General features: G+C 45.0%; 1 protein-coding gene across 5 annotated transcripts in view; it reads right to left on the reverse strand.

Annotated features, from left to right (window-relative positions):
• The window catches only part of ITGBL1 (integrin subunit beta like 1), a 541162-nt gene that overhangs the window by 118524 nt on the left and 404694 nt on the right, over positions 1-17944 (reverse strand). For all 5 annotated transcript variants that reach the window (XR_004539893.1, XR_004539894.1, XR_004539892.1 and 2 more), the window contains exon 8: positions 170-286. Coding sequence is in view for 2 of the 5 variants with exons in the window: in XM_033948882.1 (XP_033804773.1) it covers positions 170-286 (117 nt within the window). In the remaining 3 variants the exon portion in view is untranslated. The remainder of the gene's footprint in view (positions 1-169; positions 287-17944) is intronic.

A 17944-nucleotide genomic window follows, 5' to 3' on the forward strand; every position in this document is an offset into this window, starting at 1 on the left:
ATGAGGGCTAAAATGGTACAGAGGATGGGAAAGAGGTCTAAGTAAATGAGTGAAAGATGGAAGGGTGGGACTGTTGGGAGGTAGAAGCAGGGCCTGGGTGGGCCTGGAGGCGGGGTCATGTGTTCTCTTTTTTGTCTTCACAAATATGGTAACTCTAATAAAGACATACCTCCACAGATTTTTTCATCCATGTCTTCACACTGTCTATCATCACATTCACAGATTTTACCATGAACTCTTTTATCACCTGGAGGAAAACATGTGCACTGGCCACATTCACATTTACCTGAAATAAAAACCAGTTAAATGTGAAAGCCTGTTCAGCATGATAAAGATTAATAATTCAATCTTTATTTCATTTTATAGTTTTGACATAATTATTAGTCAAATCAAAGAAATAATACAATACCAGTTCCAACACTGAAATAACAAAATAGTCTAAAAGGAAAAAAAAAATTTACATAAAAGGAAACAAAACAAACTTCTTTTTCTCATCATAAAGGTAAAAAAAGAAAAAATTTAACTCCATTCTATATATACTGGATTGTAAAATTAGACCTCAATTAAAGGGGGAGAAAGCTATGCATTCGCTGACTTTTCTAATCAACAGTACAAGGAAAATAAAAAATGGTTGTTGAGTGGGAACTAGAACCTTATTAAACTGAGCTAATTTGGAACAGAAATTCTCTCAAGAATGCTAAATTTGCTCTTCAGCAGATATAAATTTTATCAACTGCTGAGGTTCAAAAAAAAAACCAAATCTATTCCCTTGATAGATCATCACACATTTACAGGGGTATCTGAGTACGAACGTCGCACCTAACTGTAAGACCCTTGGTCTCAAAATGAGAAATTGTTTTCTTCTCTTTTGGGTTATTCGTGACACATCAGGATACATTCTCACTAATTTAGTCATAAATGGTATATCCTTAAACTTAAAGAACAACTTGAGCATCCATTCTCTGTCAGAGTCAATAGCAAATTGTAGAAGCAGCTTAGCAGTTGCCGGTATCTCATTATCAGACCTCTCAAGGAAATTTGTCAAATCCAAACTATCAGCAGACAAATTCTGCTGGTTTGGTTTCTGAACAGGTGGTCTAGTTGGTAAATAGTATATTTTAGTAAGAGGCGGATAAGAGGTTTCGGGAACTTTCAAAACCTCCTTCATGTATTTCTTACACATATCTTGCACTGGAGTAAATGGTAGTTTTGGAAAATTTGTAATCTGAAGATTACATCTTCTGGTCATGTTTTCCAGCATTTCCACCTTGAAATTAAGATATCCACTGTCCCTTACCCACACTGAGGCCTGGGACTCCACAGGTTTTATCTTGATCTCATGTCCATCTGCTTTTTCTATGCTAGATAGTCTATTTTTCAATTCAAAATTTTCAGACAGAACAGTGGTATAACATGTGGTAAGTTGCTGCATTTGGGTCCCCAAAAAGATTTGTAAAGTGGATATTGCTTCCCAGAGTGTCTCCATATTGAAAACCTTGGGCCTCTGCATAGGTGTCCGTTCAAAACCCAGACACTTTGATGTAATTAAAGTACCTGAAACCTCAGCTGGAGATGGATTCAGTGTGAGGAAATCCTGAGGTAATTGCTGTTCCAACTCCTCCAGGTGCTCTGATGGCAAAATTGGCTTCACAACTCCTCCTGCTGAGACAACTCCCGAACTCAGCTGGCCAGAAGAGGGAACACCCCGGGCTGTTCTAACGCTCCAGGGTGACTCAGAGGACTCCGCTCCTCCGGAGATAGCGATGTCGCCTCGAGGGAGAGCACCGACGCCTCAGCTAGCGTGTCTCTCCTAGCTGAGGAAAATTCCGGCTCACTCTGGCAAAACTTGTATAGTCAAGCCTTGTTTTGCGAGTAATGCAGTTTATGAGTGTTTTTGCAAGACGAGCAAAGCACTCCTGCAAACTTTGACTCGCAAACCGAGCATTGACTTGATATGCGAGCTCCCACCATGGGAACCAGCTTGGCACCCCCCGCGGCCCACCTCCAAACCCTTACCTCGAGTGGACACCAGCACGCACCAACCCACAGGATATATGCAGGCCGGTGCCAAAAAGCCTGCCGCTGATCTATGCAGGGCTGCTGTGGAACCTTGAACATCTGTGCATGCTCAAGGCCTTCTAGCTCCCACCCTCTCCAAGAATCTCAGCATAGATCAGCGGCAGGCGTGGCAGGCTCTTTTGGCACCGGCACGCATATGTCTTGTGGGTTGGTGCATGTCGGTGTCCGCTCGAGGTAAGGGTTTGGAGGTGGGCTGCGGAGGGTGCAAAGCCGGTTCCCAGGGTGGAAGCGAGCAGCGCCAGTGGCCTTGGGGGGGGGGAGGGGGAGGGGAGGGTCTTTTTGGGATGTTGACCGAATCATCCGAGTTTCCCTTATTTTCTATGGGGGAACTTGCTTTGATATACGACCGCTTTGGTTTATGAGCATGCTTCTGGAACGAATTATGCTCGCAAACCAAGGTACCACTGTTTTTCTGAAAAGGTGCAGAAAAACATCCATGTGGTTTTATTATTTTTCTAAATAATTAATGAATAAAGGCATTTAAGCCTTACCCCTGTGTTTGGAACAGTAATACAGACACTACTCAAGGAAAAGATTGGATCTTGCAATCCACTGGATCGCAGAAGGATCATTAAGTAGCATAGTTTTACCAAAGGCAGATAATGTTAAACTAGTCATTCTGATTTTTTTGACTAGGTGGCCAGAGAACTATATTGAGGGCATTCATGGATGTGGTCTACTTGAATTTTAGCAAAGCCTTCAATAGTTTTCATCATAAGAAGCTCATGAATAAACTGAACAGCCTGAGGTTTGGGACCAATGGTTGTAAACTGGATTAGAAATTGGTTGACTGATATACAACAGAGGGTGGTGGTAAATGGAATTTACTTGGAGAAAAGAAAGTTGAGTAGTGGAGTGCATCAGGGACTGGCTCTGGAGCCAGCTGTGTTTAATATATTTGTGAACGATATCGCCTAAAGCAGCCATTCCCAAACCAGATTTACATGCACTGCCTCAATTGGATGCAAATTTAAGTCTTGCATATTCATTGTGGATATCCTATAATAATTTGCCTAACTTTTAGGAATGCCCCTGATCCATCCCTGGCCACGCCCCCTTTTCAAATTCACGCATTGCAACTGGCGCATATGTTTTACATAATTGCACTGAGTTGTGTGCATAACTTTTAATTTGTCCCAATTAGCATCAATTTTAGGTGTTAATTGCCAATTAGGCCAATTATTCACTTAAGTTGTATATTTATGTACACAACTGTAGGTGCCATATATAAATTTGGGGGTGAATGAAGAATATTTTCTCCTATTTTTTTTTAATGTGCCATTATGTAACAACACAGAGAATCTCCTAGTCTCTGTACTTTTGGAAGAGTAAACAATTGATTCACATTCACCTATTCCATTAACTCAGCATTTTATAGACCTCAATCATATCTCTTCTTAGCTGTCTCATCTTCAAGCTGAAGAGACATATCCTATTTAACCTTTCCTCATATGAGAGTCCCTCCAAATACTTAAGCATTTTGGTCACCATTCTCTGTAAAATTTCAAGTATTTCATGCTGTCCAAAAGCAGTGCAGTCATGGTAGTAGACAAAATAATATATGAAAATAAATATAATTTTCTTCACAGAGATAAAATAAGCGTTTCAGCCTCTGGCTCAAGCCACCACACTATGTACCTTTACCAGTTCCACAATACCATTTCTGGTGTGGCAACCAAAACTGTATACAAAACTCAAGGTATGGATTCGCCATGGAGCAACAGAGAGGCACTTTCATATTCTTTGATTCATTCTTTATTCCTTTCCTCATAATTTCTATAATGCTGTTTACTTTCTTTTTGCCACCACCACACACTGAGCAGAAGATTTTAAGATAAACATAGAAACATAGAAGATGACGGCAGAAAAGGGCTACAGCCCATCAAGTCTGCCCACTTGCTTACCCACCCCCTGTCTATGCCCTAATGACCCAATTTCCTTATTTTGACCCTCGTAGGGATTCCACATGGGTATTCCATTTATTCTTAAAGTCTGGCACGCTGTCTGCCTCGATCACCTGCACTGGAAGCTTGTTCCAATGATCAACCACTCTCTCTGTGAAGAAATACTTTCTGGTGTCGCCATGAAATTTTCCGCCCCTGAGTTTGAGCGGGTGCCCTCTTGTGGCCAAGGGTCCCTTGAGAAAGAAAATATCATCTTCCACTTCGACACGTCCCGTGAGGTACTTAAATGTTCGATCATGTCTCCCCTCTCCCTATGTTCCTCGAGAGTGTAGAGCTGCAAGTTGTTCAGTCTCTCTTCATACGAGAGACCCTTGAGCCCCGAGATCATCCTGGTGGCCGTCCGCTGAACCGATTCAATTCTGCGCACATCTTTACTGTAATGTGGCCTCCAGAATTGCACACAGTACTCCAGATGAGGTCTCACCATGGCCCTGTACAACGGCATTATGACTTCAGGCTTTTGGCTGACGAAACTTCTATTGATACAACCCAATATCTGCCTTGCCTTAGATGAAGCCTTCTCCACTTGATTGGCAGTTTTCATGTCTGCACTGATGATTACTCCTAAATCTCGTTCTGCTGAAGTCCTAGATAAAGTTTCTCCGTTCAAGAAGTACGTCCTGCATGGATTTCCGCTTCCGAGGTGCATGACCTTACATTTCTTAGTATTGAAGCCTAGCTGCCAGGTTGAGGACCAACTTTCCAATGTATGCAGGTCCTGCACCATATAATTCTGTAAACTGCATTCACTTACTATATTACATAGTTTGGCATCATCGGCGAATAGTGTTATTTTACCTTGAAGCCCTTGAGTCAGATCCCCTATGAATATGTTGAAAAGGAGTGGACCCGGGACTGAGCCCTGCGGCACTCCGCTGGTCACCTCCGATGTTTTAGAGAGGGTACCATTAACCACCACCCTCTGAAGTCTGCCACTCAGCCAATCATTGACCCATGCAGTTAGTGTCTCTCCTAACCCCATCGATTCCATCTTGCTTAGCAGCCTGCGGTGTGGGACACTGTCAAAAGCTTTACTGAAGTCCAGGTACACGACGTCCAAAGACTCTCCCAAGTCCAACTTTCTTGTTACCCAGTCAAAGAAGCTGATGAGATTGGATTGGCAGGACCTACCCTTGGTGAATCCATGCTGACTGGGATCCCGAAGATTCCCTTCATTCAAGATCGTGTTCAATTTGCTTTTAATTAGTGTTTCCATGAGTTTGCACACTATTGATGTGAGACTCACCGGTCTATAATTCGCAGCCTCTGCCATGCAACCCTTTTTATGCAGAGGAACGACATTAGCTAATTTCCAGTCCAGGGGGAACTTTCCCCTTACTTAGGGAGAGATTGAATAGCTCAGCCAACGGTTTCGCCAGGGACATCGCTCAATTCTCTGAGCACTCTTGGGTGCAAATTGTCTGGTCCCATGGCTTTGTTCACCTTGAGTCTTGCCAGTTCACTGTAAACTTCACCTGGTGTGAACTCAAAATTCTGAAACAGGTCTTCTGTGCTTTGTGTTGCCTTCAACTGCGGACCATGTCCCGGTGCCTCACAGGTGAAGAAGACTGAGCAGAAGTATTCATTCAGTAGTTCGGCTTTATCTGAATCTGCTTCCACGTAACTTCCGTCCGGTCTTCTAAGGCGTACCATCCCGCATGTGTTCCTTTTTCTATCACTAGTATACCTGAAGAAGGATTTGTCCCCCTTTCTAATGTTTATTGCCAGAATTTCTTCCACTCGAAGTTTTGCCTCCCTAACTGCCATTTTGACCACTGGTCCTATATTCTACCTTTGCCTCTCTTTTCTCCGTGACACCTAAATCTTTTTCCTTGGTGCTAACTCTTAATGTGGATTTTTTTTATTTATTTCAAATTTACTATACTGCTAAAAACTGTGAAAAACAGAACTAAGCAGTTTACACTCAAAATGAAATACATCAAAAGACATGGACAGGTAAATTGTCAAAAAGAGAAAGGGAGTTTTGTAGGAGTAATCCAACTACACAAGAACTCTACTCAACTGAAATCAATTTTAAAAGCTTGCAAAAAAAGCCAAGTCTTTATTGCCACTTTGAAATCTTTAAAAGAAGATATGCTATGTATTGAAAGCAGCAAGTTGTTCCCAGTAAATGGAGCTGTGAAATAAAATTCCCTATGCCTCGCCTCAAAGTGGGCCTGTTTAGGACCTGGAAGAATTAAACAGTGGTTTTTCAAAGAATGCAGTATATGGGCTGGGTAATATAAAATAGTCATCACTGATAAATAATCCAGAACCCTGAGATGGAAAGCATTTATAGATGACTTTTTGTTTAATAGGTAGCCAATGATATGATTTTAGTAAGGTTGTGACATTATCATAATGGCCTGCCTTGCAAAGAAGCCTAATTGCTGTGTTTTTGAATGGTTTGTAATTGTTTTATGGTACAACTGAGAAGTTGTGAGGATAAGATGTCAATAATTCAGCCACGGTTCTAAGGTTCAAAGTTCACTTTATTAATAGAAGCACTGCAAAGACTCAACACTGACAGTGTTTCAGCATCTATGCCTTTGTCAAGTGTCTTGAAGGCTGTTTCTCTATCACATGAATAGAGCATTAAGCACAGACCAATGTTTGGAGCGAGCAGAGAAAAAAAACTGGCATCCAAAGCAAAGCTAATTTCCAAGAAAAGTGGGAATTGGAGTATTTTTGCTGTGAAATAAAAGATAAAATAATTTGCTTGATATGTAATAAAGTGGCTTACAGATTAATCTGCGGGCTTATAACGCCGGATGAGCCAGCGAAGATTGTGTTGGGGAGGAAAGGGTTAATGGAATTTAGTAGTAGATAGGAGAATGGGTAGTGGGTTGTTAGGCAAGGTAGGTAAGGGGAGGGGTATGGAAGGGAGAGGTAGGGATAGGTGTAAAGAGAGCAAGTGAGGATTAGATAGGGAGTGGGCTCTGTGATTGGAGGATTTTGTGAGGAGAATGGGCGGGCAGTGAAGCATTAGGGGTTTAGAGGGAGTGTAGGAAGGTGGTGGGTGGTGGGTGTTGGTGGGTAAAAATTGTTTTTGTGGTAATATTCTTGGGTTTGTTGGTTGGTGGATAACGTTGAGGAGTTGGTGAGGGTAGTCGGGTTTGGAGGGAGACTGGTGCTCAAGTACCTGTTTGCTGGTCGGGCTGTGTCGGAGTAAGCCTTTTGGGTCTGTGTTTTGTTCGGTGGCTGAGTTACCTTGGTCATTGGGCTGGTTATGCTTAGACCTCAGCGTGCGGGTAGCAGTGGGGCTTGGGAGTTGCCCTTGAGTGCAGGCATTGATTTCGGTTCTGGGTGCTGCCTTGTTCCGGACGTGCGGGTGCGCCACGCTGCGTTGTGTTATCGGCAGCAGGATCAGGCCTGTGACTGGCTGGTAGTGGGGGCAGGAGCAGTGGCCTGTCGGTGTGTGCGTTTGGTGCTGCACTGTCCACAAGTGCTGGAAGCTTGTCGGGAGCAACAGAGTCAGCTGTTCTTGCCTTCCGGTGGACTCTGAGGATGTTGGTTTGCCTGCAACGGTGGCCTGGTGGTTTCTCCTATCAATTCTGTCCAGCTTTGGGGCTGCTTGCTGATTTCTGCATTGGTGAGTGTGTGCTGCTGACTGGTGGGACAGGTTGGGGGGGGAGTTCTAGGTATCTGGGATATTGGGATGATTTAGTAGTTGGGGATTTGGTGGTAATTTGGGTGCTAGCATGACCCCTGCTAAAAAGGTCTGGTTGTGTCAGGGAGGGAGGTGTGAGGGAGCACAGAACATATGGTGTCAGTGGAGGGAGGGGTGGGTGAGCACAGAACATATGTGCCAGGGGAGGGAGGAGTGGGGGAGCGCAGAGGGAACGTGCTGCGGCAATGAAAAGGCCTGTGGGTGATGTGGGCTTGCATCTGGTGGTTTGTGACGTGGGAGGGAGTGCTGTGAGACGTCGTGTATTGCACCTCATCCAAGAGTGGGCCCAGTGTCTTCGGCTGGTGGGACATGCAGGCGTGCTGCAGCGGGGCTGTTACGGACCCTTTACCTAGAACTTCGGGCACTGCTTCCTTCAGCTGCTGTGGGTGAATCTATGGGAGTTTTGTAATGATTTGTTAGCGGGGGTTGGGGTCATGGAGTGGGGTGGTGGGGTCTTCTGGGTCTGGGCAGGTGGTTTTGGGTGGTCAGAAGTCCATTAGCAAGAGGTCAAGCATCTGATAGAGAAAAGAAACAGAGGCGAGGTGTTCTGGGGGATTTGATGGCAGCTTGGCAGTACTCGGACTCTTATAAGAACATAAGAACATAAGCAGTGCCTCCGCCGGGTCAGACCATAGGTCCATCATGCCCAGCAGTCCGCTCCCGCGGCGGCCCAAACAGGTCACCTGTCTGAATCATCAGAAGGGGCCCCCCTTGCCACCCTGGTTTCCCATTGAAGTCCTATCTTCCCATCGAAGTCCTAACCCTCCGGTTTTGCACATGCACGACCTGGTCGGGTTTCTATACTTATTTCCTGGATACTTCTCTCAGTATCCCACGATCCCTTTATCCCTCAGGAATCCGTCTAATCCCTGTTTGAATCCCTGTACCGTACTCTGCCCGACCACCTCCTCCGGCAGCGCATTCCAAGTGTCCACGACCCTCTGGTGAAAAAAAACTTCCTTGCATTTGTTTTGAACCTATCTCCACTTCAGTTTCTCCGAGTGCCCCCTCGTACCTGTTTGTCCCCTTCAGTCCTGAAGAATCTGTCCCTATCCACCTCTCTATGCCCCTCATGATCTTGAAGGTCTCTATCATATCTCCCCTGAGCCTCCTTTTTTTCCAGGGAGAAGAAGCCCCAGCTTATCCAACCTCTCGGCGTATGGGCAGTGTTCCAGCCACTCTTACCAGTTTCGTCGCTCTCCTTATGGACTCTCTCAAGCACCGCCATGTCCTTCTTGAGGTATGGCGACCAATACTGCAACGCAGTATTCCAGATGCGGACGCAACCATCGCTCGATACAAATGGCATGATGAATTCCCAGCGTCCTGGGTTGTGATGCCCCTCTTTATGATGCCCAGCATCCTGTTGGCTTTTTTCGAGGCTGCTGCGCACTGTGCAGATGGCTTTCAGTGATGCATCCACCAGTCACAACCAATGTCTCTCTCAAGTCTGCTGTCTCCCAGACAATGCCCCCCCCATTTGTAGTTGAACAAACGGGTTTCTTTTTCCCTATATGCATGACCTTGCATTTTCCACATTCTTCGGAGCCTTCTTCTGTTCTTCTTCTTCTGAAGATGAGGGTGTGCCTGGTTTGGAGGTGCAGTCTCGGCCAGTGGGTCAGGCCCCAGTGGCTGGGTTAGTGCCTAGTACTTCTGGTGCTGCAGCGGTGAGTGTGACTCGTAATGGTCATACTATGTGTGAGATTGCTCTGCTTGATTGTGGTATTTCTAAAAAATTGTGGGCAGAAAATTTTGAGAGGGAAATTTGTGGACATGTTAGTTTGTTGGAAAAGGAGCACGATAAAGGTGATAAGAAGAAGGATGATAGTAAGGCTGAAGGCTCTCGTAAGAAATCTCGTGTACCGCATACTATCATGAACTGGTTGTTGGGATTTAATATTTACGCGGTGGTGGTTGGTTGTGGCTCGGCCAGTTCTGTATGTGGGTTTGTTACGTTATGCCGATATAATATTGCGGGCATATCGGACTTATGGAGGATGATCGTGGTTAAACTACAATGAGCAGTTTCGTAAAAGTCTTGCGGCAGACAAATCTTGGGCGTGGGGTTATCGGGATGTGGATTTATGGTTGGGGGGAGATACGCAAGCCAGGTCTTGGTCCTATCGTTCCAGCGGTTCCTTTGGGGCTGGGTTTTATGGGGGAGCCTCTGCGAGTGGAGTCTTCGCTCCTAGCAGTGCAGCGTTTTTCCTCAGGGTTCAATGGGACGGGGGGGAGGTGCTGAGTCATCAATTGGTTCGCAGGGTCCCAGTACCTTTTTTTTTCCAGTTCAATGTCGGGTGTGTGAGTAGGGTATCCTGATAAATACCGTCACCTTTGCAGTCAATGTGCCATGTTCCCACCAGCCTTTAGGTGTGTCAGTAGTGGTGGGGAGGCCGGGGTGCAGGAGCGCGGCCATCAGGATATTTGTCGGGGAACGTCCTTGACTAAAGCCCCTTTGCCTATTAATTTGGCAGTTTTTAGATGTTTGGCTGCCACTTTATCTGGTTGAGGATGCTGCGCAGTTGTTGTGGGAGGGTTTTCATTTGGGTTTTGTTATTCCTTTTGCTAGCCCCCCCCCTTTCACATGTGTGTCATAATGCGGCTTCGGTACAGTTGCAATGTGGCGGTGGTACGGGATAAGTTAAAGAAGGAGTTGGGTTTGGGAAGGATTGCGGGTCCTTTTTTGGTCTCTCCTTTGCCGGATTTTATGGTCTCACCTTTGTGGGTGATACCGAAGGAGTTGGGGAAGTATAGGTTGATTCATAATTTGTCTTTTCCCCCGGGGCGTAGTGTGAATTTCATTTATTAATCATTTGTTCTGTTCAGTGCAGTATACGTCTTTTGATGTGGCCAGTGTCTATGCTGCACAGTTTGGGTCTGGTGGCTTTAATGCTGTGAACAAGGCTGCCCCTGTGAACTTCAATAAGATAAGTTGCTCAACATTTCATATTCTGCTCTTTTCACTGGTTTTCAGCATTATATCTGCTTTATTTCTCTGTCTCCCTGTTTCTTACTTTTAAAAAAAAGCACAAAAAATAAACCCTTCTCTTTCCTCTGTTAAATCTTATTTCCTCTTCCTCTTACATAGGAATAAGGGTAAGACTTTATTAACTCTAATTAAATCCTGGTGCCTGTGGCTCAGGGTGACTAAAGTAGGGAAAATCCTGTTATAAATCCTGTGTTTTAGGGTAGCCACTGATTTGTTATAGAACCTGCATTTCTGTTTAAAATACTGTGTTTTAGGTGGTATAAGAGCCTATATTTCTGACTTACTAGTTTTTAGCCATTGTGTCTGCCGATAAGGTGGAGAAGGGAGGGGCTCTGTTTTACTTCTAAGGTTAACTGCATTATCTTTGGGACAGTGCTGTGAACAAGGCTGCCCTGTGAACTTCAATAAGATAAGTTGCTCAACATTTCATATCTGCTCTTTTCACTGGTTTTCAGCATTATATCTGCTTAATTTCTCTTCTTCTCCCTGTTTCTTACTTATAAAAAAAACAAAAAAGCACCAAAAAAAACCCTCTCTTTCCTCTGTGAAATCTTATTTCCTCTTCCTCTTCATAGGAATAAGGGTAAGACTTATAGTCCCACCTATTATAGAGGACCAAAATAATCAGGACTACTCAAATCAAAGTCACTTTACAACCAATCAAGATGACCTTTATTCTATGCAATCACTGTGGTGCTTTATTCCAAGACATACTATTTGGAGGCTTAAGGCTTGCCCCATTTGTCTTCAACTTGCTAGTATTAAGGAGGAGCTCTGCAAACTTAAACAGGAAATTGAATACAATTAAAGCAGCTTTCATCACTCCACAAAATCATACCAACTTACCACCTCTATCTCAAAGAATAAAACAGCCCAGGAATAAATGGGTCACAGTAGGCTCAGGAAGACTGCGACATGTAACACAGAAACATCCAACTTCACAAATATTACCTCTACATAATTCCTTCGCTCTACTAGTGCACTGCAATACTCAAGAAAACAGAAGGGAGGTGGGACTGGAACCAATGAAGGTAACTCAAGAGAACAAGCGCACCCTAAGCACAAAAAGGCCAAAAACAGAAAACTATTACTGTTGGGGGATTCCATCATCAGAGGCATTAACCTTGGAACACAAGGCGAGGAGACCAAAATAGTGAAATGTCTTCCAGGATCCTCAGCTACCAGGAGTACCAGGCAAATACAGACTATAATTAAGGAAGAAACTAAGGATTTTAACACTGATGTTGTCATCCATCTGGGAACAAATGACCTGGCCAACAACTCCACACTTGCAGCACAGAAAGCTTTTCGGGAGCTTGGTGAAGGCATGAAACCTTTTGTAAACACTTTAGCTTTTTCTGAAATACTGCCTGCATATGGAAAAGGAGAGCAAAGAGTGAAAAACACAGAGGATTTTAATAGATGGCTCAAAGCCTGGTGTCATCAAGAAGGCTTCAGGTAAATAGGAGGATGGGGAATTACATGGAAGGACAAGAAGCTATATTGCACTGATGGGCTACATATTATTACAGCAGGAAAAAGAAACCTTGCAGAGAAATTTAGACAATACTTTTCTAGGCATTTAAACTAGAAGGTGGGGGTAGTGTATGTACGAAGGACAATTATAGAGACCACCCCTGGCAAAAGAAAAGATGTGATAGTAGTAAACACTACAACATAAGCAATATCAAAACTCATTTCTTAGTATTGCAACGGAAAGTGAAATGAAACAAAAATCCATACAAAAAAGGAAATTATCGCTGGAAAGCGATGACCACAAATGCTCGCAGTCTAAGCAACAAAGTTCATGATCTGCAAGCCCTGATGTTAGAGGCAGATCTAGATATTGTCGCTATCACAGAGACATGGTTCAGTGAATCACATGGATGGGATGCAAACATACTGGGATATAATCTTTTTAGGAAGGACAGAGATGGTCAAAAAGGTGGAGGAGTACCTCTCTATGTAAAAATCAATATCCAAGCGACCGAAATGCAAGAGACCTGGGGAGAGGAAGAAGCGATTTGGATTGCTCTGAAAAGAGAAGATGGAACTTCTATCTATGTGGGTGTAGTCTACAGACCTCCGACTTAATCGCAGCAAATTGATAAGGATCTGATTGTGGATATCCAAAAGTTTGGAAGGAAAGAGGAGGTTCTGCTATTGGGAGATTTCAACCTGCCGGATGCGGACTGGAATGTTCCATCTGCAGAATCGGAAAGAAGTAGAGAGATTGTGGATGCCTTTCAAGAGGCTCTGCTCAGACAAATTGTGACGGAACCCACAAGGGAAAAAGCGATATTGGATCTGGTCCTCACAAATGGAAAGAGTATCTCTAATGTTCGAGTGGGTGCTCACCTGGGAAGTAGCGAACATCAAACGGTTTGGTTTGATATAACGGCTAAAGTGGAGAGCGGCCGCACGATACTTAAAGTCCTAGATTTCAAACGTACGGACTTTAATGCTATGGGAGAGTACCTGAAGAAAGAACTGTTAGGATGGGAGGACATAAGAGAAGTGGAAAGACAATGGTCTAAGCTGACAGGAGCGATAAAAATGGCTACGGACCTTTATATGAAGAAAATCAATAAAAACAAGAGAAAAAGGAAGCCGATATGGTTCGCCAACCTAGTGGCAGAGAAAATAAAGGCGAAAGAGTTGGCGTTCGTGAAATATAAAAAAAACCAAGAAGAGGAGAGCAGAAAGGACTACAGGGTGAAACTGAAAGAAGCCAAGAGAGAGATACATCTGGCGAAAGCACAGCGGAAGAACAAATGGCTAAAAATGTAAAAAAGGGAGACAAAAATTTTTTCAGATATATTAGTGAAAGGAGGAAGATGAAAAATGGAATTGCTAGGCTAAAAGATGCTGGGAACCAATATGTGGAAAGTGATGAGGAGAAAGCGAATGTGCTAAACAAATGCTTCTGTTCTGTGTTCACAGAAGAAAATCCTGGAGAAGGACCGAGATTGTCTAGCAAAGTTACATGAGAAAATGGAGAAGATTCTGCGCCATTCACGGAGGAGGGTGTTTATGAGCAACTTGAAAAACTGAAGGTGGACAAAGCGATGGGACCAGACGGGATCCATTCCAGGATACTAAGGGAGCTCAGAGAGGTTCTGGCGAGTCCTATTAAAGACTTGTTCAACAAATCTCTGGAGATGGGAGTGATTCCTGGGGATTGGAGGAGAGCGGATGTGGTCCCTATTCATAAAAGTGGTCACAGGGATGAAGCAGGAAACTACAGGCCGGTGAGCCTCACTTCAGTTGTTGGAAAAATAATGGAAATTTTGCTGAAAGAAAGGATAGTGTACTTCCTTGAATCTAATGGGTTACAGGATCCGAGGCAACATGGCTTTACAAAAGGCAAATCGTGCCAAACGAACCTGATTGAACTTTTTGATTGGGTGAGCAGAGAGCCTGGATCGAGGACATATGCTAGATGTAATTTACTTGGATTTCAGCAAAGCCTTTGATACAGTTCCTCATAGGAGGCTGTTGAACAAACTTGAAGGGCTGAAGTTAGGACCCAAAGTGGTGAACTGGGTCAGAAACTGGCTGTCGGACAGACACCAGAGGGTGGTGGTTAATGGAAGTCGCTCGAAGGAAGGAAAGGTGAGTAGTGGAGTCCCTCAGGGATCAGTGCTGGGGCCAATCCTGTTCAATATGTTTGTGAGTGACATTGCTGAAGGGTTAGAAGGAAAAGTGTGCCTTTTTGCAGATGATACCAAGATTTGTAACAGAGTAGACACCGAAAAGGGAGTGGAAAATATGAAAAAGGATCTGCAAAAGTTAGAGGAATGGTCTAATACCAGGCAACTAAAATGCAGAGTAATGCATTTGGGGATTAATAATAGGAAGGAACCGTATATGCTGGGAGGAGAGAAGCTGATATGCACGGATGGGGAGAGGGACCTTGGGGTGATAGTGTCCGAAGATCTAAAGGTGAAAAAACAGTGTGAGAAGGCAGTGGCTGCTGCCAGAAGGATGCTGGGCTGTATAAAGAGAGGCGTAGTCAGTAGAAGGAAGAAGGTGTTGATGTCCCTGTACAGGTCATTGGTAAGGCCCCACTTTGAGTATTGTGTTCAATTTTGGACACTGTATCTGGCAAAGGACGTAAGAAGACTTGAGGCGGTCCAGAGGAGGGCGACGAAAATGATAGGAGGCTTGCACCAGATGATGTATGAGGAGAGACTGGAAGCCCTGAATATGTATACCCTAGAGGAAAGGAGAGACAGGTGGAGATATGATTCAGAACTTCAAGATACATGAAGGGTTATTAACGTAGAACAAAATCTTTTTCAGGAGGGAAAGGAAAAAAGGGAAAACCAGAGGGACATAATTTGAGGTTGAGGGGTGGTAGATTCAAAGGCAATTGTTAGAAATTCTACTTTACGGAGAGGGTGGTGGATGCTGGAATGCGCTCCCGAGAGGTGGGTGGAGAGTAAAACGGTGACTGAGTTCAAAGAAGCGTGGGATGAACACAGAGGATCATAGAATCATAAAATAATATTAAATATTGAACTAAGGGCCGGTACTGGCCAGACTGCACGGTCTGTGGCATGTAGTATGGCCGTTTGGTGGAGGATGTGCTGGGGAGGGCTTCAATGGCTGGGAGGGTGTAGATGGGCTGGAGTAAGTCTTAACAGAGATTTCGGCAGTTGGAACCCAAGCACAGTACAGGGTAAAGCTTTGGATTCTTGCCCAGAAATAGCTAAGAAGAAAAAATTAAAAAATTTAAATTGAATCAGGTTGGGCAGACTGGATGGACCATTCGGGTCTTTATCTGCCGTCATCTACTATGTTACTATGTATTTGCAAAGGCGGATATAGAGTCTGCCTTTTGTTACTTCCTGTACATCCTGATTCCTTTCATTTGTTGGATTTTCAGTTCCAAAATGGTTATTATTTTGACAAGTGCATGCCGATGGGTGTGTTCAGTGTCCTGTTCTTATTTTGAGGTCTTTTCCTCTTTTCTGCATTGGGTTACAGAGCAGGTGTCAGGTTGTGGATATATTGTTTATTATTTGGATGAGTTTTTGTTCAAGGGTCCAGTGGGTTCTAATCAGTGTGCTGAGTTGGTGGCAGTGTTTGAGGCTGTGACTAAGAGTATGGGCGTGCCATTGGCGTTAGAAAAATCAGAAGGGCCTGCTACTTCCTTGGTTTTTCTGGGTGTGGAACTTGATTCTATTCGGATGGAATCTCGGTTACCTTTGGCTAAAGTGCAGGCTTTGTGTATAGCTATTGGAGAGGCTTTGGGGAAGTCTAAGTTGACTTTGCAAGAGATTCAGTCATTGGTGGGTCACTTTAATTTTGCGTCTAGGGTGATTCCCATGGGTCATGTCTTTTCTCATCATTTGGGTATTCTTTCCAGGGCTCTTATTAAAAAGCATTATAGGGTCCGCCTGACTGCGGGTGTTCAAACTGATCTTCGGCTCTGTATCAGTTTTTGCAGAGCTTTAATGGTGTTTGTGTGTGGCAGCAGGAAGCGGTCTCCTCGGTGGATTTACGCCTGTTTACCAATGCTACTGCAGGTTTTGGTTTTGGTGCTTATTTTGGGGGAGCGTAGTGCACTCAACCTTGGCCAGTCTGGTGGCACGAGTGTGAGTGGGGTGCTAATATAGCTTTTCTGGAATTGTTTCCTGTTTGGGTAGCCACTATGACTTGGCGTGACCATTTGCAGCACAGGAAGGTGGTGCTGTTTTCGGTCAACGTAGCGGTGGTGCAGGCTGTTAATGCGTAATCAGCTCATTGTCCGTTACTGGTGGAGTTACTGCGTCTGATTGTGCTCCGTTTGCAATTAAATATTACTCTGACTGCTCAGCATATTCCCAACTTGCTTAATGAGATTGCTGATGCTTTATCTCGTTTCCAGTGGGCTCGTTTTCGGACTTTAGCCCCTATGGCAGACAAAGAACCTACTGTGATGCCGGTGGAGCTGTGGAGCAGAGTGCTGGATTCTTAATGGAGCTGCTGCGGAATAGTCTGGCTGTGAATACCTAGAAATCCTATCGCTCTGGCTTGCGCCATGATCTGCTATTTTTGGCAGATACAGTTTCTTGTGGCCGTTTGCCTTTTCCAGTGCCTATGATGGTGCAGTTTTTGGTTTTTGCCCGGCAGCAGGGATGGTCGGTAGGTGTTGTGCGCTCTTCTTTAGTGAGCGTGGCACTTCTGTCCCAATTATTGGGTTATGCTTAAGGTGACCATATGTCCCGTTTTGAACAGGACTGTCCCCTTTTTAGATCTCCTGTCCCGTTGTCCCTAAACACAGCTTTGGGACGCCGAAATGTCCCATTTTCAGGGATAGCATCCCGAAGCTGTCCGTGGGGACAACGGGACAGGCAATCGCTTCCCCTCCCTCAAGGGCCGAAGCCCCCGGACTGGCCCCCGCTGCTGCTGCCTACCGCCGCTTCAATACCCACCCTCCCCCCCCCCGGTTTTGAAGGCGACATTGGACCGGTATGCTTAGCTGCCCTGTTCTCACTCCCTCTAACGCCGACCCTGCAGCTCCGGACTTCCCCTCCCCCGGGCTTGCTATTATTTTAAATGTTATGGCAGCCATGGCGCTGTATCCATCAGAGGAGACTTCTGCCGTTGGCCTGCCCTGGAACTCTTCCTGCAGCAACCACCTGCCTAGGCGGGAACAGGAAGTCATTGTTGCAGGAAGAGTTCCAAGGCAGGCCAATGGCAGAAGTCTCCTCTGATGGATACAGCGCCTCAGCTGCCATAACATTTAAAATAATAGCGATCTGGGGGGGGGGTAGCAGGTGTGTGGAAGTCCAGAACTGCAAGACCGACGTTAGAGGGAGTGAGAGCTGATGGTGCCGCAGGGTTCTGCTGGGGGGAGGGAGGAAGGAAGAACAGCAACCGAAGCATCAGCAATTTTGGGGGAGCAGGTGTGGGGAAGTCCGGAGCTGCAGGGGAGAGTGTTGCTGTATCCAACTGGAGGGAGAAGGAAGATGAGGGAGGGAATGAAAGGAGATGCCAGGGCATGGAGGGAAGGAGGAAGGTATGCCAGACCAAGGGAAAAGGAAGGGGGAAAGGAAGGAGGAGATGTCAGGGCATGGAGGAGGAGGGAAAGATGGAAGAAAAGGAAAGGAGCAAGATGCCAGGGAATCAGAGAAGGGATGATGCCAGACTGTGGGGTGGGAAAGAAAGAAAGGAGAAGAGAGAGAAGAGATGCAAAAGCATAGGGGATGGGGTGGTGACAGGGAGAGAAGGAACACAGGATTGATAGTTTAT

The sequence above is a fragment of the Geotrypetes seraphini genome, chromosome 6, assembly GCF_902459505.1.
Source record: "Geotrypetes seraphini chromosome 6, aGeoSer1.1, whole genome shotgun sequence".
Lineage (NCBI taxonomy): Eukaryota > Metazoa > Chordata > Amphibia > Gymnophiona > Dermophiidae > Geotrypetes > Geotrypetes seraphini.